Source organism: Polypterus senegalus, chromosome 2 (genome assembly GCF_016835505.1).
Source record: "Polypterus senegalus isolate Bchr_013 chromosome 2, ASM1683550v1, whole genome shotgun sequence".
NCBI lineage: Eukaryota > Metazoa > Chordata > Cladistia > Polypteriformes > Polypteridae > Polypterus > Polypterus senegalus.
In genome coordinates this window covers 162,898,036-162,922,274 of record NC_053155.1, presented here as the reverse complement: position 1 = coordinate 162,922,274, position 24,239 = coordinate 162,898,036, and the positions used below count along the sequence as shown (strand labels likewise).

General features: G+C 38.8%; 1 protein-coding gene across 2 annotated transcripts in view; it reads left to right on the top strand.

The window, feature by feature from the left end:
• LOC120523522 (protocadherin-16-like) overlaps window positions 1-24,239 on the top strand; it is a 372,188-nt gene that overhangs the window by 328,548 nt on the left and 19,401 nt on the right. For both annotated transcript variants that reach the window (XM_039744918.1, XM_039744917.1), the window contains exons 16-17: window positions 12,036-12,247; window positions 15,777-15,928. In XM_039744918.1, coding sequence (XP_039600852.1) covers window positions 12,036-12,247; window positions 15,777-15,928 — 364 coding nt within the window. The remainder of the gene's footprint in view (window positions 1-12,035; window positions 12,248-15,776; window positions 15,929-24,239) is intronic.

Genomic DNA, 24,239 nt, shown 5'->3' with positions numbered 1-24,239 from the left:
CGCTGCATTATGGGATCTGTAGTTTATTGTGTTACCAGCGCTTCATATACCGGGCCATTAATAACAATAATACAGTATATAAAATGATCTCGCGGGCGGATATAATTACGCCGGGCGGATGTGGCCCGTGGCCCTTGAGTTTGACACATATGGACTAAATAGAACTTGAAAAGATATATTTTTCAAATGTGATCGCAATTCAGATAGAGTTGACGCACTACAGCCTGCATGCCTCAATAAGTCATCCTCCCTCGCTCTTACTTTTTACCGTTCATCTAATGAATACACTGAGTATGGCTTTACCAAAACAATCATTGATGGCGAATAAAGTATCCATTATTCGAGTATGTAGATCGGGATATATATATATATATATATATATATATACCAGCGTATCGCAGCGAGAAGTAGTGTGTTAAAAAGCTAGAAAAGAAAAGGGAACATTTTAAAAATAACGTAACATGACTGTCAATATACAGTATTTGTTTTGTGAGTGTTACTGAGTGTTGCTGTCATCAAGGATTTGATTATCATTATTTCTTTCAATCAGGTTCGTATTTGTAGGATGTGTTGTGTTCAAGTTACATTCCGTGTTTGTCAATCGTTGTAAAGATGACAGGTTTCATTCATCGATTCGTTTCTTACTGCATCAATAAACAGCTCGTCTTCTTCTTTATCTGAGACCTGACACACTGCATGCACGGGTTTTTTTACACTGTCTTCCTTTAGCGGGACATTGACTTTTTCCACCGTGTGCTTTGTTTTCGCAGTAGATGGATTTATGAATATGCTTGTATGTATCAGACGCTTCATATTTTTGCTGCCTTTTCAATTGTGTAATTGTGTTTTGTTCAGCTCTTTGGAACTGTTGCTTTTATCTGTGCACGCGCCAGTTCACGTGAGCCGGTGTACATGCATCGAAGGTTCCCAGCTGTGCTGGTGCCATCTTGTGCTATGTCCATGGCTGTATTTAATGTTACCTTAGTCCTGGCACTTAAAACATTCTCTCGCAGTTTCGCTGAGTTTGTGTCAAACACCACCCTGACCATCTCATCTTCCTCTCCATAAGCACAGTCCTTCACCCGTGAATATTTAGTGGGAGTTTGCTATTGGATTGCCGCTGACGGACGGCCTTATATGGGCAGGCACTAAATTACAAACGCCAGCAGCAGCCTGTCTATGAACTTAATTTAAAGTGTAGGTTTACATCGTGCTTTGTTTCCGAAGTAGCAGAACTCATGAATATGGTTGTATATGTCACTCGCCGCTTCTTATTGTTTCACTGCCTTCTCAATTATATAATGCATGTTTTCTTCAGCGCTTTTTGAAGGTCTTCCTGGTTTTCTATGTACTGCGTGATTACGTGGGAGGCGTGATGATGTCACACGAAACTCCCCACGGCGTTCAAGCTCATCTCCATTACAGTAAATGGAGAAAAACAGCTTCCAGTTATGACCATTACGCGTAGAATTTCGATATAAAACCTGCCCAACTTTTGTAAGGAAGCTGTAAGGAATGAACCTGCCAAATTTCAGCCTTCCACCCACACGGGAAGTTGGAGAATTAGTGATGAGTCAGTGAGTGAGTGAGTGAGTGAGTGAGGAGTGAGTAAGTGAGTGTGTGAGGGCTTTGCCTTTTATTAGTATAGACTAGCAAAATACCCGCGCTTCGCAGCGGAGAAGTAGTGGGTTAAAGAAGCAATGAAAAGAAAAGGAAACATTTTGAAAATAACGTAACATGATTGTCAATGTAATTGTTTTGTCACTGTTGTGAGTGATGAGTGTTGTTGTCATATATATATATATATATATATATATATATTTACACACACACACATAAACATATATATACATATATATACATATACACATATATATACACACATATACATACATATATATATATATACATACATATATACATATATACACACACAGCTATTTCAGTATCAGTGCAATACGCTGCTTATTAAAACGGATAACTCCCGCTCTTACGTGCAAGTCTGCGTGGATATTATGAACTATCAGATTTGTTCAAGTTCTATTTAAATTTTAAATAGAAGGAATTTTTATTTAGTCGACAGAAATATCTTTGGTAGGAATGGTAAAACAGACAGGAATATTATTCCTGAATAAATCAACTCAAACCTTAAACAACTTATAATATTTTGCTCTCCATAAAAATATATCCTGTCTAAATTATACAAGTTAGAAATAAAGTAAACGTTAAAAGAACAAACATTCAAATTTCTTTACTCTTATGTAATTTTATATAAAAATAAACTTAGATTTTAAATATCCCAAAAGATTTTGCTCTCCATAAAAATATATCCTGTCAAAATTATACAAATTCAAATATGAACATGCTGCATAACAAAACCTGGAAATATAAATAAAATGTGTTCCTTTCAGCAATAACAAATCAAATCATTCAGTTGTCTTTGCTCATATGTCATTTTAGAGCTGGACGCCTGGCATCTTTTTTGGCAACAGGTTCGTTTCTGTTTGGTGTGAGGTTCTGTGTTGTGGAGATTCTCAGGATGGATTGCAGGTGCTCATCAGTGAGGCGACTCCTGTGTGCTGTTTTGTTAGTCTTTATCACTGAGAAGAGCTTCTCACACAGATATGTGCTACCAAACATGCACAAGGTTCGAGCCGCATGTAGACGGACTTTTTGTTCTTCAAAGTCACCAAAGCGCCGTGCAAACTCAGTGCGCCAGTTTATCAGCAAAGTGCGATTTGGGAACACCGTAGTGACGACTTGGTTTAACATTACTTGGCAACAGGGAAAGTGGGGCAAGGTGCACTGGTGCATTTGTGTCTCCCATAAAAGCAGCTTCACTTGAAATCACTTTGTGATTGTGCACGGGTAAAACGTCCGCTGAAGTGTCAGATTCTTATTTAATTATTCTGCTTTCTGTATCTTCTGCATTGCATTCAGGTTACCCTGATGTTTTGTCTCATAGTGCCGTCTTAGATTAAATTCTGTAATTACAGCCACATTAGCTCCACAAATGAGACACACGGGTTCAGTAAACATATACTCAGCCTCCCATCGGTTTTAAAGGCTCTATTTTCAGAATCAACTTTTCTCTTCAGCATCGTGTGAGCTAGCTTCGCAATAACTTGCAGCATCATAAGCTAGACTTGATTAACGCGTAAGTGTCGCAAGGCAGCTGAAGCGCTGCATTATGGGATCTGTAGTTTATTGTGTTACCAGCGCTTCATATACCCGGCCATTAATAACAATAATACAGTATATAAAATGATCTCGGGCCGGATATAATTACGCCGGTCGGATGTGGCCCGTGGCCCTTGAGTTTGACACATATGGACTAAATAGAACTTGAAAAGATATATTTTTTCAAATGTGATCGCAATTCAGATAGAGTTGACGCACTACAGCCTGCATGCCTCAATAAGTCATCCTCCTCGCTCTTACTTTTTACCGCTCATCTAATGAATACACTGAGTATGGCTTTACCAAAACAATCATTGATGGCTAATAAAGTATCCATTATTCGAGTATGTAGATCGGGATATATATATATATATATATATATATATACCCGATCGCGAGCGAGAAGTAGTGTGTTAAAAAGCTAGAAAAGAAAAGGGAACATTTTAAAAATAACGTAACATGACTGTCAATATACAGTATTTGTTTTGTGAGTGTTACTGAGTGTTGCTGTCATCAAGGATTTGATTATCATTATTTCTTTCAATCAGGTTCGATTTGTAGGATGTGTTGTGTTCAAGTTACATTCCGTGTTTGTCAATCGCTGTAAAGATGACAGGTTTCATTCATCGATTCGCTTCTTACTGCATCAATAAACAGCTCGCCTTCTTCTTTATCTGAGACCTGACACACTGCATGCACGAGGTTTTTTTAGCGGGACATTGACTTTTTCCACCGTGTGCTTTGTTTCGCAGTAGCTGGATTTATGAATATGCTTATCAGACGCTTCATATTTTTGCTGCCTTTTCAATTGTGTAATTCGGTTTTGTTCAGCCTTTGGAACTGTTGCTTTTATCTGTGCACGCGCCAGTTCACGGAGCCGCCGTGTACATGCATCGAAGGTTCCAAGCTGCGCTGGTGCCATCTCGCTATGTCCATGGCTGTATTTAATGTTACCTTAGTCCTGGCACTTAAAACTTTCTCTCGCAGTTTCACTGAGTTTGTGTCAAACACCACCCTGACCATCTCATCTTCCTCTCCATAAGCACAGTCCTTCACCCGTGAATATTTAGTGGAGTTTGCTATTGGATTGCCGCTGACGGACGGCCTTATATGGGCAGGCACTAAATTACAAACGCCAGCGGCAGCCCGTCTATGAACTTAATTTAAAGTGTAGGTTTACATCGCGGCTTTGTTTCCAAGTAGCAGAACTCATGAATATGGTTGTATATGTCACTCGCCGCTTCTTATTGTTTCGCTGCCTTCCCAATTATATAATGCATGTTTTCTTCAGCGCTTTTTGGAGGTCTTCCTGGTTTTCTATGTACTGCGTGATTACGTGAGAGGTGTGATGATGTCACACGAAACTCCGCCCCAACGGCGTTCAAGCTCATCTCCATTACAGTAAATGGAGAAAAACAGCTTCCAGTTATGACCATTACGCGTAGAATTTCTATATAAAACCTGCCCAACTTTTGTAAGGAAGCTGTAAGGAATGAACCTGCCAAATTTCAGCCTTCCACCCACACGGGAAGTTGGATAATTAGTGATGAGTGAGTGAGTGAGTGAGTAAGTGAGTGAGTGAGTGAGTGAGGGCTTTGCCTTTTATTAGTATAGATAACTACACAAACATATGGTTTCTACTTCGCGGATTTTCATCTATCGCGGGGCGTTCTGGAACGCAACCCCCGCGATCGAGGAGGGATTACTGTACTTATTTCGGTGGTATGATGCCACTGTCAGCTGCCATATTGAACTTTCCAACGTCACTAATTCTCCAACTTCCCGTGTAGGTAGAAGGTTGAAATTTGGCAGGCTCATTCCTTACAGCTTACTTACAAAAGTTAAGCAGGTTTCATTTCAAAATTCTATGCGTAACGGTCATAACGGTTGACAACGTTTGCCATGCTGAACTTTCTTATTTATGGCCCCATCTTCACAAAATTTGGTAGGTGGCTTCCCTGTGCTAACCAAAAGCGATGTACGTACTTATTTCAGTGGTATGATGCCACTGTCGGCCTCCACATTGAAGTTTCCAATGTCACTAATTCTCCAACTTCCCGTGTAGGTGGAAGGCTGAAATTTGGTAGACTCATTCCTTACAGCTTACTAACAAAAGTTAATCAGGTTTCATTTCGAAATTCTACGCGTAACGGTCAACAACGTCCGCCATGTTGAACTTTCTTATTCATGGCCCCATCTTCACGAAATTTGGTAGGTGGCTTCCCTGCGCTAACCAAAATCAATGTACGTACTTAGTTCGGTATGACGCCACTTTCAGCCGCCATATTGAACTTTCCAACGTCACTAATTCTCCAACTTCCCGTGTAGGTAGAAGGCTGAAATTTGGTACTTATTTTGGTGGTATGATGCCACTGTCGGCCGCCATATTGAACTTTTCAACGGTCTTTGTTACTTATGGGCCCATTTTCAAGAAATTTGGTACACGGGTTCCCAACGCTAACTGAATCCTACTTACGTACATATATACGTCCACAGCCTGCAGCTCGGTCACCGTGTGAGGCGGCGTTGGGTGCCCGATCCCAACACCTCCCATGTTGTTGGCTGCCTGCCTATATTAGGCCGTCCGTCACTCCAGTCTCTACATTCCCTTCCTTGCTTCGTCACGGGATTCACGTCTCCCTGCTGATAACTACAGCCTTTTTATTTAATCCGCTGTTTTATTGTTCATTTATTACGATTATAGTTATTGTGTAGGTATTTTAGACTTACTTTACATTGTTCAGGTACCCTTTTCCTTTATCATTCCAACCGTACCCCCATTAACATGTCTATCGAGGTGATCACCATCGATCAAAGAACTGTCACTTACCGAGTGGTTTCCATGCCCGGAGATGGCACCTACCTTTTCCATTCTCTTTGTTACATATTGCACGGCCATATCAGGCTCACTCTTGATATCCGGAGGAACATTGTGTCTTATGTATTGAATGACTGGGACAGGTTCAAGGTGTGGACTGATGACGGTACAGGAGATAATTATTCTACACAGGAGCACTAGAAGAGTGAAATGCTTAAGCCCTTCACCTATGCATCTGCATGTGAGTTGATGGCTGCCAGTGAATTGTTCGGTTGTCGCATTCAAGTGTACCAAAATGGCCAAATATTTTACACCTTTCGACAACAGCCAATGCCTCTTAAATATCTTAGATTGACAGGTGACGATTTCAGTAGTGGACACTTTGATGTTTATGAATGTTTAAACTCTCAAAAGCTGGATATTAAGTTATCGATGAAACCGGTTATATACTTACAACGCTTGACAGATGCCGAATCTCTCTTCAACACAAGTCCTACAAATACTGTCGTAATTGAAACAAACCATGAAACTGAAACCGATTCTGACAGCACCAATCCAAGCTGTGAGATTTGAAAAAAGATTACTGTTCACATGGCCAACTGTACGTTGCATGCTCAAGAGTAAGCTCAGCGCACAGCTTGGTCATATTACAACCAGAGGGCCGAACTCACAATGTGGTATACAGAGATCCTTAACAAATAATTATTTGTATATTTTCCCTCAGTTTAAAAAGGTTTAATTTTCTTCTTAATAAAAATTTTAAGGCAGTACTTCGCCGGTGCGAAGCGCGGGTATTTTGCTAGTCAAATATAAATATCATGCATTAATTTTACATTTAGGGTCTGGTTTCAATCTAAAAATCATTGAGCCCCACACAAAACCCAAAATACTATTTTTGCATTACAGGAGCCACTGAGGCACACAGGTAGATTTGCACACACCGAGCCAGTTTAGAGTTGCTGATCAACCAAAAATTCAGATCTGTAGAATGTGAAAGAACAGTGCATGGTTCCAGGAACCCACAACATATTGTGGTGGTGTCAGCCAGAAGGCAATAGCAAGTGCCCAGGAAGAATGTGCAGACTCCAGAAAACCCAGATTATGTAGCTTTTGTAATTTACTGTTATGTGTTTTTATTTTGGGTTCTTCCAGTAAAGGTTTCTTAAAATGCTTTTGCCATTGGACTTTAAATTGTATATGTGTTTCCATACAATGTTAAGATTTTTGAAATGTAAAATGTGAAACTGGGCATGACCAGTATATTGTGAAATGAAATTTTATAGTGACATCAGAAAATTGGGTCATGAGACTGCTCACTGTAAAAGGCAACTGACTGAAATTTTTGATTTGACAGAAAGTTTTCAGATTGTACGACAGCTTAATTGTAAGAGATCGGACATCACCCATCTCATGCTGCACCAGAAACAATGGCCAGTGAAGCTAAATTTTGTGCCAACTCAGAAAATCAGTTAGCGACTGTAAATCAGGCTTAAAATAGCTCAAACATTGCATATTTATATCTGCCATAGCAAGCAACAGAAAACAATGGCAAAATACCAAATGCTAATTACTTTGACAGCTAATAGAGTACAAATAAGCTGTCAAGTATCAGAAGAGAGCAGAGGTTTAAAAACCACTCCTTGGTGCTTTGTGGAGATGTCTGCCGAACTGAAGCACTTCAGTTTGTCAAATGGAAACTCATTGAACAGCTTAAGAATAAGGCTTCAGAAATATTCAGACAATCTTAGGTCATTGGGAGACTGCATAGAGAAATAATTTTAAATTTCTGTATTTTCAAGTAAATGACATGGTGACGAAGTGACTTTGCCATGTCATGGATGTACACGATATGGTGTCATTGTTTTCACCTTTTATGCGCATTTTGCTACTTTTACTTGTCGAATTTAACTGCTGTATATGCAGGTTTTTGAGCTATACCATTTAAATTTGGAAGTTAATTCATGCTAAATAGCCATACAATGTTAGAAATCTACAGTAAGAAGAAAGCTGATGTGTGAAGCAGGATTTTTGTGGTGGCCATTGGATGTTGCTGTTTGACGCAGTAACTGCCAAACTCTCAACTGAGCATGTCTGTTGACTGATGAAGTTTTCTTCAAGCTGTAGAAGACAAAAAGCCCTTGCCAATATCTTTCCCCGAAGCAAAACAGACTTTTCTGTCTAAAAATATATTCAGAGCAGTGGTGTGCAGAGATGGGCAAGGACAAAACTCTTAAGCATATTGAGGAAATTTAAAGTCTATAGTAAAACTGTTTTGTTTGTTTGTAATGTAATTATACTAATACCTGGTCATTCTGTTCATTATAGTAGCCAGTCTTTGGTATGAATGTTAATGAAAATTTTTGATATTAAACTGTGTATTCTTATTTTCCAAAATATCAAAAGGAAACTTTTTTAACTTAATAGCTTGCTTCTAACAAAAAAGAAAAAATTACACAAGTTTACAAAATGTAGAGCAAATTGTCATCTACCCTATGTAATAGAAAGTAAAGGAAATAACACTGCTTTTATTTTTCTGTTCATTTTTTAGTTGTTTCTAAATGTATTAGAACATTCCCCTTGTAGACATCTGTTTGGATATGTCAATAAATTTAGATTGCTCTTTGACAATGCCTTATTCAGTGCATATCATAGGTCAGAAAGCGTCTCCTCACCACCTCTATTGCATAGTTTTGACTTCAAATGTTTCAGCTTTGAAAATGAGGGTTCAGCTAAGACAGTTATGACATATAATGTGTCATAAATTTTGAGTTGATCAAACAGGGAGAGTCTGCTTCAACCTCATTTTGTTTTGGGTTGCAAGCAGGGTTTGTCCATTTTTCCTGGTTAAGGCAAATGAAGAGTGGGACACTCTCAGCTCAGTCAGCATTTGTTCCTCATCTGTACTGTAGAAATCACACGCTCTTTTGAGGATCTGGATAACTTCCTGATGTGTTTGCTTGGTCAGAATTTATTTCAGGAAAGGGACAATAAACAGTCACTGGATAGCGTAAAAGAGGTTGAAGTGCCTGCAGGAAACAAACAACGTAAAACCCAACATCCAGAGATTTGTTCACAGGTGTAGACTGCAAGATGCAATAAAGTTAAGTATCATTAAAGCTGGTGCTAAGCTTATGATAGCGGAATATAACAAATGTAGAAAAGTGCTTAGCCACAAGTAATGAAATTTATTCTTGCTATCAACCTGGAAAACAGTAACTTGACCATCTTGCTCCGTGAAGAGGATTACTTGTGTTCTATTTTGTGTATTGTACTTGCCCCATTTTTTTGACACCCATTGCATGCTCAACCTACCTGGAAGGTCTCTGTCAGAACTGCATTTCCCATTCCAAAGTTTCTTCCATTGTTTTCCCTATAAAGGTTTAGGGAGCCAAAGCTGGGGGGTTGTCAAAAAACAGCCTGATAAAACATTGAGGCATTCATTATGTGATATTGGGCTGTATTTTAGACTTTCAGAAGTTTAATGTAACAACTGTTGTTCACTTGGTGCTTGTACTATTTTTTGTGTTTTTCACTATCTTTACAAGATACACGAGATGTATAAGACCTTCATAAAACAATACTTTCAGTTTATATAACTTATTATTTTTTTGTAAATACTTGCTGTGAAACAGTTGATAATAGTATGTAGTGTATTTGTTTAAAATAAGTTTATATGATGTAAAATATTAACTTTTGCACTAGAAATACCTGAATAATTTACATAAATGATGCAATTTTCCTGTAATTCAAGAATCGGTCTGTTAATGTTTCAGTGAGTACCATTTATCCATTTGGTTAAATTCAGTGTTGTCAGATTGCACATATTACCTGCACAATCCAGTTGAATTCAGTCCAATGGGACAGAAACTCCCAGTCTAGCAAAACTCAAGTATCTTTGGTTTAGTTGTGTGTACATTACCCAAAGATGATGGAAGTGGCTAAGTTGTGACTACACAAGATTTAAAAAATAAAAACTGTGTAGTTCAGCTGTAAAACATGAATATATTTTTTCATAAGGGCATGTGTTTGCATTAAAAAAACAGTGATTCAGAGCAATGTAAATTTGACACAGTGTTTGTGCAAAGTGCTGATATTTGGAAATAAGAAGCTGCTGCATCTTTTAAAGAATGCAATGGTTTTTACATTTTTTTTTCTTATGTTACATAGAATGTCTTCATTGGCTACATCCATGTGTTTTATCTATGATCTTGAAGTTACACTTGATGTTTTTTATGAATGTGGCGAGCAGCTGGAGGTGGTACCCAGCTGGGACACCCAGAAGGACCAGAGGAGGGCTTACGCCTCCTCGAGACCGTGAGGGGACGACCTCCCTGGTGGCTTTGGGGACCACGGGAACAGAGCTTAGAAGCTCAACCCTATAGGGGCCTGTGGTCACCACCAGGGGGCGCCCCGAAGCCTGTGGAGCCCTGGCCCTCAGCACTTCCGCCACACCCGGAAGTGCATGGGGGAAGAACACAAGGGACACCCAGAGTGCTTCTAGGTGCACAGCTGGCAGTTCCGCCACACCTCGGAAGGCCAGCGGGAGGTTATCAGGAGGCACCTGGAGCACGTCCGGGTGAGCATAAAAGGGGCCGCCTTGCTCTATTCGATGGCTGGATTTGGGTGAAAGAGGATGGAGCTCAGAGGAGAGGAGTGGAGGCGGTGAAGAGAGGCATTGTTGAGGGCCTGGACCGAGGGTGATTTGGTGCAGGGGCACTGGGTTGTGTGTAAATATTGTAAATAAACATGTATGGGTTTAAACCAATGATGTCTACCTGTCTGTGTCCGGGCTGTTCCCCACAGAAATACCAATTTATTGAATTAATTGTGTTTTTAAGTGTCACATTTATATTACTGGTAAATATATGAGAATTATTTAAAATTCCTATAGTCCCACATTTTAGAGAGCCACAAGTTTTAACCACTGTGATTTTTAAAGTCAATCAAAATAATTCTTAACAACATAACATTAATCCATTTCAGGGCCCCAGTGAGCCAGAACGTACAGTAGTGTCGGTCAGAAGGCAGGAACCAGTCCTGGACAGGGCATAAGTCAATCTGTGTCCAGTTACACACACATCTTTTAGTAAAATACTGTACTGTTGCTCGGGTTGGAAAAAAGTGAGTTTCCATTTATTATTTGGCAATTAATTTATTATTCAAATATTGTTCAAAAGTCAAACTGACATTATTAATGAATAACAGATTAAGAGTACCTTATGATACAAAACATTTTACATTTTCCCGTTATGAGCAAGAATTAATAAATTCTCTTCTGATCCTACTCCGGAACAGGTGACGCATAGCTGGCTGTGTGAACAGCACAGTTCTTTGAAGTAAACTCCAGTAACTTTAAATGATTGTTTTTGCGCTTTATTTATGGATCTTGCAAATGCAAGATGTAGTGGAAATTGAAGTCGTTTAAATTTGAAAGGGAATTCTTTGGAAATCATAGGTATACAGTACATGGAATGTAAACGCTCTTTCCCTTTCCGATTCTAGTTATAATAGTAGTGTCAGTCACATGTTAATAACATGACAGTGTTACCACATTTCTCACATCATTGATATAATTATGTTCCAAATTAAATTAGAATTTACTATTTTAGAGTTTTCCTTAATTTTTCTAATCATGTTCACGCATTAAAAATTTTTTTATTAATCACCGAAAGTGCAGCTTTTGGATAATTACTCTTCCTCTTTACGGTGTGACTGCATTGAGACAGACAAACTTTCTTGCTTCTTTATTAGATATGTAGGCACCAGTTTTCTTTTTGTTTTGATTCCCAGGACAGTTCATATTTCTAGAAATTATCCCACCTACTATTGCTTGTGTGATTATTTTTACTTATGTATATACTATATGTATGCAATATATGTACTGTATGCATTTTCAGTTATTTTTTGACAAATGAAATATAACTTATATTCTTTTACCAAATTTTCTCTGTGTTAGAACTTTTTCATTTCCACATTTCTTTATATATACTTTACTTGGAAGTGGACACTAACCATATTTTGTTTGTTTAACATATAGGTGAGATCAAGGTACAGAATTCCAATGGGCTGGACTTTGAACAGACACCCCGATTACGACTTGTAGTGAAAGCAGAGTCATCTTCATCTTTTTCCTTTATGGCTCTAAATTTGAATTTACAGGATGTCAATGACAATTTACCACGATTCCAGCTACAAAATTACTTTGTTTACATTAAAGAGGGACATGAATATAACTTTCCTATCATTCAGGTAACTTTGGTTTACTTTTCCGTTGTTCCCAGGAAATATGGTTAGAAATAATCAAGGTGTATACTGCTTTCACAGTATTATATATGCTTTCCCACATTCCCAACCCTGTAACTTTGTAAAAACAAAAGTAAATTATCTGCTGAAAACTGGTCAAAAATAAAAAGTAAAATAGGTTGTCTGTTCTGTTACTGGGTTTTTTTTGGTATTTTTTTTTTTATAAATACACTTTATATACAGTAGTTCTACTTGAACGACTAGCATGATCTGCAGTAGTACATTCACAGATTTTTACCCTGTTGATGCAAGTATCATCAAAAATGCATAGCACATTTGTCACAGTATCCAAAATATTGAATTGCATCTTATAAAGTCATCAAGTTGATAGCAATGTCTAAAGATTGTGCTACATGAAAAAAAAATGTTATAAGATACTCCTTACAATTTCTTTACCTTACTTAGAATATTTTTTCTTAAGTTTAAAAAATATTTGGTAGTGTATCTTAAATTCTTTTTTGTTATGGGCAATTTAAAGAGATTAATATATAGACTATATTGACGATCTGTTAACAATCTGTATTCTATTACTGACTTCATAGAATACAGGGGAGTCTTTCCCAAAAGCGATTAATCTATATCATGTATATATGTAATGTACATGCTCTTTTTTTTGTGGGTTTTCCAAAATTTCTCTTAATCAGACAATTTCAAAGTGAGTATAAAGTAGTTCCCCACCCCTGAAGTCATTTAGCAAAGAAAAATCACAAGTTAATTGAAAAACTAAATAACTGGACTTCCTTTCATTGTATGGTAATATTATTGGTCCCTGGGTGGGTTGGAATGATTTTGTGAAAAGCAGTAAGAGACTGAAACATTAGAACAATGTAGATGGGAACAGACCATTCATCCCAACAAAGCTTGCTGTTCCTATCTACCCTATTCTTCTAAAATAACATCAAGTCTAATTTTGAAAGTTCCTGCAGTCCTGCTCTCTACCTGTGTAAAGGAAAACTTCCTAATATTTGTGAGAAATTTACCCTAGGCAAGTTTCCAACTGTGTCACCCGGGTTACTGATGAACTAATTTTAAAATAACAGTCTCGATCCACTGTACTAATTCACTTCATAATCCCTTTCATAATTTTAAACAGAAGAGACATGACTCATCTTAATTTTCTTTTGCTTAAAATAAAAAAACTCAGCTCTTAATCTTTTCTTATAATTTATCCCCTGTAACCCAGGAATCAGCCAAGTCACTCTTTCCTGAACTATTTCTATCGTTGTTATGTCCTTTTTGTAACTTAGAGATGAAAACTGTACAAAGTTCACCAGATGAGGCCTCACCATTATAAACCTTAAGAATAATCTACAGTATATAGAATTGTACTCCACACATTGTGCTGGAGTACAACATTGAATTATTTAACAAACAGTTAAGTCAAAGCACATAAATAAGCGCAAAGTTGGTCAACTATTGTTTCAAAGGTGAATGCAAAAGAAATGACAAGCTCACAATATAAAAAGCACCCACACTTTTCTAAAGAATAGCTTGTTCTTTTAGGAGACAACAAAATGTTGTCTACTAAGTCATGCAATTGGAATGTGATAGTGAAGTAAAAGTTTGCACCTCAAAATGTTTTCGGACACACAGAACTTTGATGGCAATTTGTAAATTGTTTATGTATATATTTTACATAATGTATTATTTTTCCACAGTTCTTAAATGAAGATGAGTAAATAAGTTTCATTTTGTAGTAAGATTGCCAAACTTAATTTCTCAGATATAGAAGGAATCATTCAAGTACTATGAAATGAAAAAGTAATTTAGTTAGAAATTAAAGCAAAATTATCTTTTAAAACAGTCTCCACATCAGTCTAGTATACATCCATCCATTCATTATCCAACCCACTGTATCCTAACACAGGGTCACAGGGGTCTGCTGGAGCCAATCCCAGCCAACACAGGTCGCAAGGCAGGACGCCAGCCCACCGCAGATCTAGTATACACCTTCTTTTCAAAGATCAGGAATTTTTTACATTTCAAAAGTGTATACGTTTTTCCTAACCTTCATTGTTGTGCAGTATTGCACACAATTACATTGAAACGTGGTTCAGTTGAAAATGTAATGTTACCCTATTATTTATGAGCACAGACAGAGCACATTGTCCATGCACCTACAGAATTTGCTGTCTTGCACTGCTCTTTAACCACCATTTGGGTGTTAGTTACAGGTGTCTACAGATATGCATGAATGGTAATCCATTATCACCCAATCTATAGCCACACTCTTTGCATCTTTCCTTCTGACATGCTGTTGAAGTGGTTCAGATGAAGGTATCATGGATATTCCAAAGCTACTTAGCCACAATCTACGTTAAAATTGTTAACCAATTTCATATTGCCTGTACATTCAATGCAGAGAACCGTACGCAGGTATGACTAGGCCCAAGTGAGTGGAAGTATGAGTTGGATATCAACTACAACCTAATAATTTATCTCAGATGTGCAACAGTGTGGTTTATTAGGTGAAGGCTGGAGACACCAACACAAAATTCTCAGGTTTTCTTTATTCCAGCTATACTTTCCCCCCAGGAGTACCAAACCGCCCCTTCTTTTTCTTTTTTCCCTTTTTATCTCTACAACCAATTGCAACAATGAAAATGCCTCTGTCATGGTAAATCAAGCATTAGGAAAAATGTTTTTCAAAGCTTTTAAATAATATTGAAATATTATCTATATATCAATGTGCAGAGACAAAATTATGTCAATGAACTTAATTTATCTATACAATGTAATGACACAAACTAAATATTGCATTTCATCATGAACATTGTGTGAACAAGTCAGTTATAAATCTTACAACTACATATTCAGAGAATTGTTAATTGATTGTTAGTCTACATTTACTAATTTGGCTGATACCTTTACACAGGGCGGCTCAGAACATTTATTTTAATGTAGAACTTTGTGTTTCATTTATTTACATTTTATTTGGTGTTTCATTTCTATTAGCTTGTATTCAGTATTTATTTGATTGGCTCCTTTGTTTTTATTCCTGTTGCATCCTTTTGAATATCTGCAAAGAGCTTTGTGCTTGGGAAAGATGCTATATAAATGCAGTTTATTAATTTAATGTAAATCTGTCTGGTACCTATTGTCTTTTGCTGCAGTTGGTGCAACATTTATCCAGTTTCAGAACCATTTAGTGACTAAAAGGTTGGTTGGAAAGCATGTAGGTTACTAAGAATTTAAAATGCTAATTTGATTACAGCAGATTTTGGAGACATTCATAAATTAATGTTTGATCATAAGATGAAATTTCAGTGATTTCAGGAAACTCACTCAGTTCTACTAAATCTGTTAGATGATTATGATTAAATTTCTGTAGACACATAGTATCTCTTCATCTTCTTTTCTGCCTTTCACTGGCAATTACAAAATTTAGAAATAACATTCTTTACTTGTTTGTTTTCATGTGTTTTTATGCAATATATAGTGTTACATTTAATTTAAAGCTTTTAAATATTGACAGGTTTTGGCAGATGATGTAGACCAGGGTCAGAATGGCCAGGTAACTTACTCCATTCAGTCATCTTCAATGAGTGGACTTTTCAGAATTGATCCGGTGACTGGAAGTATAACAACAGCAGCAATAATGGACAGAGAAATCTGGATGAAAACTACGTAAGTTCATTTTTCATCCCCTTCAAATTTCCTAGTATTTAATTAAAAAATTCAGCTTTTCTTTTTTTATTTTTGAAAATGGTTACATGAAGTATATTCCTTCTAGTTGTAATACATAAGCAATTAGTATAACATTTCTCATTTCTGACATGATTAGTTACCAGAATAACTTAAGGCCAATGTTAAAGAGCAAACTGTGTCTTTGGCAAAGGCTATGGTGTAAACATGATAAAACATTTAGACAGAAGCGTCTTGACTGATCTCAGCTCTATCTAATGGAAAGAAATAAATGAAAATTCAAGCAGATGTACTGTTGAGTATTCATCTAATGTCAGACAGACTTCTTTATGCTTCAAATTCTTATGTTTAACTCTTTGATGTTTGTGATAGATTAATTAAATATGGGTAAAATATATCTATGAATGTGGCTAAAATGTACCTTTTTTGTTATGAAGTACTATCTTATTACCGGAAAATATATTTCATGGCCATGATTTCAAAATGTATCAACTTCTTCTTCTTTCGGCTGCTCCTGTTAGGGGTTGCCACAGCAGATTATCTTCTTTCATAACGTTCTGTCTTCTGCTCTGTTACACCCACCACCTGCATGTCCTCTCTCACTACATCTGTAAACCTTCTCTTAGGCTTTCCTCTTTTCCTCTTGCCTGGCAGCTCTATCAATAACATCCTTTTCCCAATATACCCAGTATCTCTCCTCTGCACATGTCCAAACCAACACAATCTCGCATCTCTGAGATCCTCTCTCAACCATCCAACTTGTGCTGACCCTCTAATGTACTCATTTCTAATCCTGTCCATCCTCGTCACATTCAATGCAAATCTTAAAATCTTTAACTCTGTCACCTCCAGCTCTGTCTCCTGCTTTGTGGTCAGTGCCACCATCTCCAACCCATATAACATAGCTGGTCTCACTACCGTCCTGTAGACCTTCCTTGTCACTCTTGCTGATACCCGTCTGTCACAAATCACTCTTGACACTCTTCTCCACCCATTCCACCCTGCTTGCACTCTCTTTTTCACTCCTCTTCCACAATCCCCGTTAGTCTGAATTGTTGATCCCAAGTATTTAAACTCATCCACCTTCGCCAACTCTACTCCCTGCATCCTCACCATTCCTGTGACCTCCCTCTCATTCACACACATGTATTCTTACTGTTCTTACTGTCAACCTGTCCATCACCATTACAAATAAGAAAGGGCTCAGAGCCAATTCCTGATGTAATCCTACATCCACTTTGAATGCATCCGTCACTCCTACTGCAGTTCTCACCACTGTCACACTTCCCTCGTACAAATCCTGTACATTCAGCTCTTACATACTTCTCTGCCACTCCCGACTTCCTCATACAATACCACAGTTCTTCTCGAGGCACCCTGTCATATGCTTTCTCCAGGTCCACAAAGACGCAACTCATTCTGGGCTTCTCTGTACTTCTCCATCAACACCCTCAGAACAAACATTGCATCTGTAGTGCTCCTTCCTGGCATGAAACTATATTGCCGCTCATTAATCATCACTTTCTTTCTTAACAGAGCTTCCACTACTCTTTACCATAACTTCATGCTGTGGCTCAATTTTATCCCCCTGTAGTTACCACATCGCTATACATCCCCGTTATTCTTAGAAATCAGTACCAGTACACTTCTTCTCCACTCCTCAGGCATCCTCTCACTTTCTAAGATTCCATTAAACAATCTAGTTAAAAACTCCACTGCCATCTCTCCTAAACACCTCCATGCTTCTACAGGTATATCATCTGGACCAACGGCTTTTCCATTCTTCATCCTTTTCATAGTTGTACTTACTTCCTCTTTGCTAATCCGTTGCACTTCCTGATACACTATCTCCACATCATCCATCCTCTTCTCTCTCTCTCATTCTTTTTATTCATCAGCCTCTCAAAGTACTCTTTCCATTTGCTCAACACACTCTCCTCGCTTGTGAGTAGGCCTACGTTTAAATTTTTGTCCTTTATCACCCTAACCTGCTACACATCTTTCCAAGCTTGGTCCCTCTGTCTAGCCAATCAGTACAGGTCATTTTCTCCCTCCTTAGTGTCCAGCCTCTCATACAACTCATCAGACGTCTTTTCTTTAGCCTTTGCCACCTCTTTCTTCACTTTACGCCTTATGTTCTTGTACTCTTGTCTACTTTCTGCATCTCTCTGACTATCCCACTTCTTCACCATCTTCTTCCTATGTATACTCTCCTGTACTTCCCCATTCCACCACCATGTTTCCTTTTCCTACTTCCTCTGTCCAGATGTCACACCAAGCACCCTTCTTGCTGTCACTCTTACTACTTCTGCTTCAGTTGCCCAGTTCTCTGGCAGCTCTTCACTGCTACCCAGTGCCAGTCTTACCTCCTCCCTGAACTCAACCTTGCAGTCTTCCTTTTTCAAATTCCACCATTTGATCCTTTGCACTTCCTTCCCTCACTCTCTTCCTCTTCTTGATCTCCAACGTCATCCTACAGACCACCATCCTATGCTGTCTAACTACACTTTCCCCTGCCAACACTTTGCAGTCTTTAATCTCCTTCAGATTGACTCTTCTGCATAGGATTTACATTAATCTACCTGTGTGCATCTTCTTCCACTCTTGTACGTCACTCTGTGTTCCTCCCTCTTCTTAAAATACATATTCACCACAGCCATGCCCATCCTTTTTGCAAAATTCACTATCCTCTGACCTTTTTCATTCCTCTCCTTGACACCATACCTACCCATCACCTCCTCATCTACTCTGTTACCTTCACCAAGATGTCCATTGAAATCTGCTGTATCTCTTTAACTGAATAATTTATATTATTTTATATTTAATTTAATTTGCCCCTTATATAATGTTTACAGTTTTCAAATTATTAAAAAATATTAATAGCCTTACTAAGTCATTTCAGTGAGCTGGTGCATTGGTCTCTATTCGTTAAAAATGGCAACTCCTTTGCCCCGTGTTCTACAGTATTTTGTTTCAGTAGTATTTTTGACATGCCCAGACACAACAAGAGAGTGAAATGATTAACTTAATTATCCCTTATACAACTCATTCTCTGCTGAAAAATCACCATTGACATATAAAATTTGAATTTAAGGTACACACAAATTATGTATAGAATGGTTAATTTGTGGAAAGTTTCAAGATCATATATTAGAAATCAACATCTAAAAACACATTTTCCATAGAACAGAGATTTATTTGGTGAATGAAAAGAAATGTTAGGTTTATTAGAGTGAAAACATCAACAAAATACAATATAAATGCTAATTTATAAAATGATTTTCTGGACTGGTGCCCTATCCAAGGACTATTCCTGCCTTGCACCATCCTATGCTTCCTGGAATCGGGTACAGCATCCTTGCGTTATGACGTTAAACTGCATCTGGCCATGCAAGCGGTCCTCCAACTTGCAGGGAAATCATGGGGTTTGGTGGCAGGATTGGCACTCCAGCCACTGTAGAAAAAACCTCACACAGCTCCAAGATGACAGAAAAGACTCCTTTTTGCGCTCCGCAGGAGTAGCTCTGCTGCAGCCGCCCATAGGAAGGCTGCTCGCATCATGAAGGGGATGGGGGAAAGCCCTCGGGAGTCGAAACTGTTGGAGAGCCAATGGAGTCAGGTCTGTTGGGGATCGGAACTGGTGTGGTGCCGAGGTGTTGCCCACTACACAGCAGCACTTGGGTCCCAATTTGAGGCGGCTCATATAGGTTGGCGCATGGAACGTCATGTCTCTCCAGCAAGATGATCATCTTCCTCTGCTGTCGGAGGAGCTGCGTAAACTCTGTATTTCAGTGGCGGCACTCTCCAAGGTGCGCAGACCAGGGATTGGCCAGATCTCTATAGGTGGATACACCTTTTATTGGTCTGGTCGCTCTGATGGCTGTCATACTCGTGGAGTTGCTGTTGCTGTAGCGGATAGGCTTCTTCCGATGTTGTCCAATGTCACTCTTTTCAATAAGCGTATTATGAGACTGTGATTATGGCACTCCCTGGGTGCCTTGTCTGTTGTCTCAGTGTATGCTTTGACTGCGGTGAGTGAGGTCTCGGCGAGGGAGACATTTTATTCGCAGTTTCGCTCTGTGGTTGATGGGTGCCCATGAGGTGACACTCCTCTGGTCATGGGTGACTTCAATGCAGCCACTAGCACTGACAGGGCTGGCTATGAGGATTGTCCCGGATCCCATGGGTCTGATGACCGTGGTGAAAGTGGCTCCATGTGCCTTGACTTTGCAAAAGGTCGGTGGCTGCGAATCGCTGGATTCTGGTTCAAGTGCCCAGAACCGCAGCATTGGATTTAGTACTCCATTACTGGTGGTGCAGTGAAGGAGATCGATCACATCCTCGTGGGCAGACGCTGGAGGCTCTTGCAAAACTGCAGGGTCTACAGAAGTGCCCAGTTTGTGAATTCTGACCACAGACATGTTGTTGCTACTCTTAGCATTCAGCTTAGGTCCAGCAGGTTACCACCTACTAGGAAAATTAGCCTGGACTTGGCCAGACTCCAAGACCAGGCTGTTTCTAATGAGTTTGCACACAGTTTGTGTGAGGAACTTGCAGATTTGGATGTGACTGCCGATCCTAATGTGATGTGGGAGACCTTCCGTGACAAGACCCTGAAGGTTGCTGAGGGTTGTGTTGGTGTTACTGGTGTTCCCAGAAGGAAGTGTTTCATCTCTCAGGGCACCCTGGATATCATCGAGAGGAGTTGCAGTGCATAACTCAATGGCAAATCTGGTCTGTACAGGGAACTGAGAAGGTGGGCTGCGAGGGCTGTGAGGGCAGATAAAGACGCGTTGGTTAAAGGAATCTGTAAGCAACTGACACGCCATCTGTGGTCTAGCGACCCATTTCCTGCTTGCAAAGGAATCGAAGCATTACACACATCCGAATCTGTTCCTCGGAGAGTCACATTCAGGGCAACTGATTAAACGGTCCTTACAGATGACACTGCAGTTGTGACCTGCTGGGCTGCCTACTTTGAGCAGTTGTTCAAAGCTGATCCTCCGGCTAGGGCGTTGGAATATATCTGGGTCCACGGTTCTTGAGGTTGATTCTCCAATTAGCTGTGAACCACACTCTGATTGGGGTGCTCGAGAGACTGAGCAAGGAGTCTGAGTGTCTGGGCTTTCGAGTGTCCTGGATAAAAACAAAGATCCAGGCCTTTAATGACCTCTTGGGCACAGCCATCAGCATTGTCTGTGGAGAGAGTGTTGACCTTGTCGAGAGGTTTATTTACCTTGGCAGTGACATTCATGTCTCTGGTGACTCTTCCTATGAAGTCAGTAGACGGATTGGGAGAGCAAGGGGGGTCGTGAGGTTGCTGGAAAGGGGTGTATGGCGCTCCCGATATCTATACAAAAGGACAAAGGTCCAAGTCTTTAGAGTCCTGGTGCTTCCCGTCTTGCTACAGTTGTGCTTTAATGTTTATGAACCCTCACAAATATGTAATATTCAATGATTTTCCTCAATAAATAAATTACCAAGTATAATATTTTTGTCTCATTTGTTTAACTGGTTTCTCTTTATCTACATTTAGGACTTGAGTGAAAATCTGATGATGTTTTAGGTGATATTTATGCAGAAATACAGAAAATTCTAAAGGGTTCACAAACTTTCAAGCACAACTGTATATGGTTGCCAGACATGGTTACGCTATCCAGTGACCTGAAATGAAGACTGGGCTCCTTTGATACTGTGTCTCTCTAGAAAATCCTTGGGTACCGTTGGTTTGACTTTATATCGAATGATCGGTTGCTCATGCAGTCCCAAATGAGTCACATTACCTGCATTGTGAGGGAGCGTCAGTTACGGCACTACGGTCATGTGGCACATTTCCCAGAGAGTGATCCAGCTTGTAAGATCCTCATTGTTGGGGACCCGAGTGGCTGTACCAGGCCAAGGGGTCACCCACATAACACCTGCTGCGGCAGATAGAGGGTCATTTTGGAGGGTGGGTCTGTACTGCATGTCTGCCTGGGGGGTTGCCATCCAGGATCCCAAGTTGTTTCGTCATGTAGAGGGTGCAGCAACGCACTGTACCAGTTCATACTCCCCAACTTGACTTAATTTGACTTGATCCTTGAGACCCGGCTCATAATTAAACAGGTTTCGAAAAAGGATGGATTTATTTTCTTACTTTTGGTCTGAGATTGAAATAATTGTAATACACACATTGTATCTGTTTTATTTAATGCTCAAAAAGGAGTCAGAAAACAAAGGCAAAATTTGATCAATACAATCCATCCATTCTCAGAATTCTGCATACAGTACTTAATTTTAGCGTTGTAGACAACACTGAGCACAAAGGTAGATTTCATGTGGGTAGCAATATTAAAGATATTATCTGACATGTACAGTTTTTGATGTTGTGAAGAATACTGAAGGCAGTTGGGTAAATGACTGCACTGTTGGTTAACCTGAGAATAATTTATGTCAAATTTTTTAAATCTTCTAAACTCTACATACTGTGGATATAATACACAATGCATGCATTATGAATCCATGTGGCGCTCTCTTTGAAAGTTTGTTCTATTTATTGTTGAAAATAATGTTCATCCTTCTTGCTTTAAAGTCTTCTTGGAGTTTAATTTGCATAATTTTTGTCTAGTGGTGAATTTTGAGTAATAATGTTTTGGCAGTAATGTACATTACTTTGTGCTTGAATGGAAACACCCAATTCTAACTGGGCTTCTTTCTAACCTTTAAAATAAGCTCTATAGCATCTCCATCACATGAGGAATCAATTCACTTTGGATTTTTTAACTTTAAATGAACATCTAGGGGCCTCATGCATAGAATTTGCACTATAACATGATGTAAGCACAAAAAGCAAAATGTGCTTATGCATAGTAAAATCCAGATGCAGGAATCTATGTGTACCCAACTTCCACGTTCTTTCGCTACATAAATCCCAGTCCTGCCCCAATTCCTCCCAGAATTATGCCTCTTTGAATATGCAAATCAATATAAATAGCCCCTTAAGCTCAGCGCTCCTGTGAAAAGACAATGGGAAAAGCACGGGGGAAAATATAAGAATTTCAGCGAATACCAAGTGGAAGCAAAGGAAAAACATACTATTTTTGATTTAAACAGTGGTATAAACAACAAAAGGAAGTTGATCAAGTGACATAGCGTGTTGGAGAAACTTGAAAGCTCAATTTCACAAAGTCGCATGCACGAAATAAAAAGAAGTCACATATCAAAGTCGCCGTGAAAAGAAGTTGTAGCCCACTGTCTGAGTGTCATATGAAAGCTTATTAGGGTACAGACACAAAAAACAGGCACACAGTGGGAAAAAAGCACGAAATGTCAACTTTAATCTCGAAATTTCCACTTTAATCACTTAGTTTATTTTGTCATTAATGTAGAACATCATAAATTTCATCTTAAAATCATTTAATTTACTAGTTTCTCAAATCCATAGTAACTAAAGTAGCAAGTTAGTGCTTTGCTTTGTATTTGATCTTCTATGTGCTCTATGTGTGTGAATCACTACGTGCTACCGTTCTTTCTTTTCTCCGACAGGACAATTAATAAATAATAATTAAAATAATTAAAATACTGAGATGTATATGTGATATCATTTTCATGATGATTAGAATGAAAGCATGTTATTAAACAGGGGAACATGATGGTGCAGTGATTGTTCATGTCTCACACAAGATGCTGCTGCGCCAAGCGCGACCTTTGATGAAATAATTTATTGTAGCAGTACTCTTTCAAGCATTACTAATTTCCAATTCCTGTCCTTACTTTTCTTTCTCCAAATACCCAATCGCCACACAATCAACTCTGTAATAGGCGTTAAGCCATCTGTAAGCTTACAACGATTTATTCTTCAAAACTTTATGGAACATTGAAATATCTTCATAGTACATGTTTAATTATACTATCCGTCTATACTTCCAGTGTTGCGCCAGCCTCAGCAAATATACAGCGCGAGGCAGGAACAATACTTGAACTTGCTAGCGCTGCGGCACCGTGTCCTCACATGTTTAACATGTATAAACAATACAGATTATTTAAATGAAGTTAAAGTTTTATCTGTATAATATAATCAACATATTTTATCATCATCATGTAAATAAGTGGCTCAGGTTGTGCAATATTATAACTGTAGTACAAGTTTACAGTGAGGTAATTGTACTTATAAGTACAAACAGTTCTACAAGGAGCACTTGATGGACTGATTCAGTGTGTTTATAGTTCTTGGGATTAAACTGTTTCTGAAACATGAGATCCGTACAGGAAAGGCTTTGAAACGTTTTACCATGTGCTTGATGCTGTATACCGA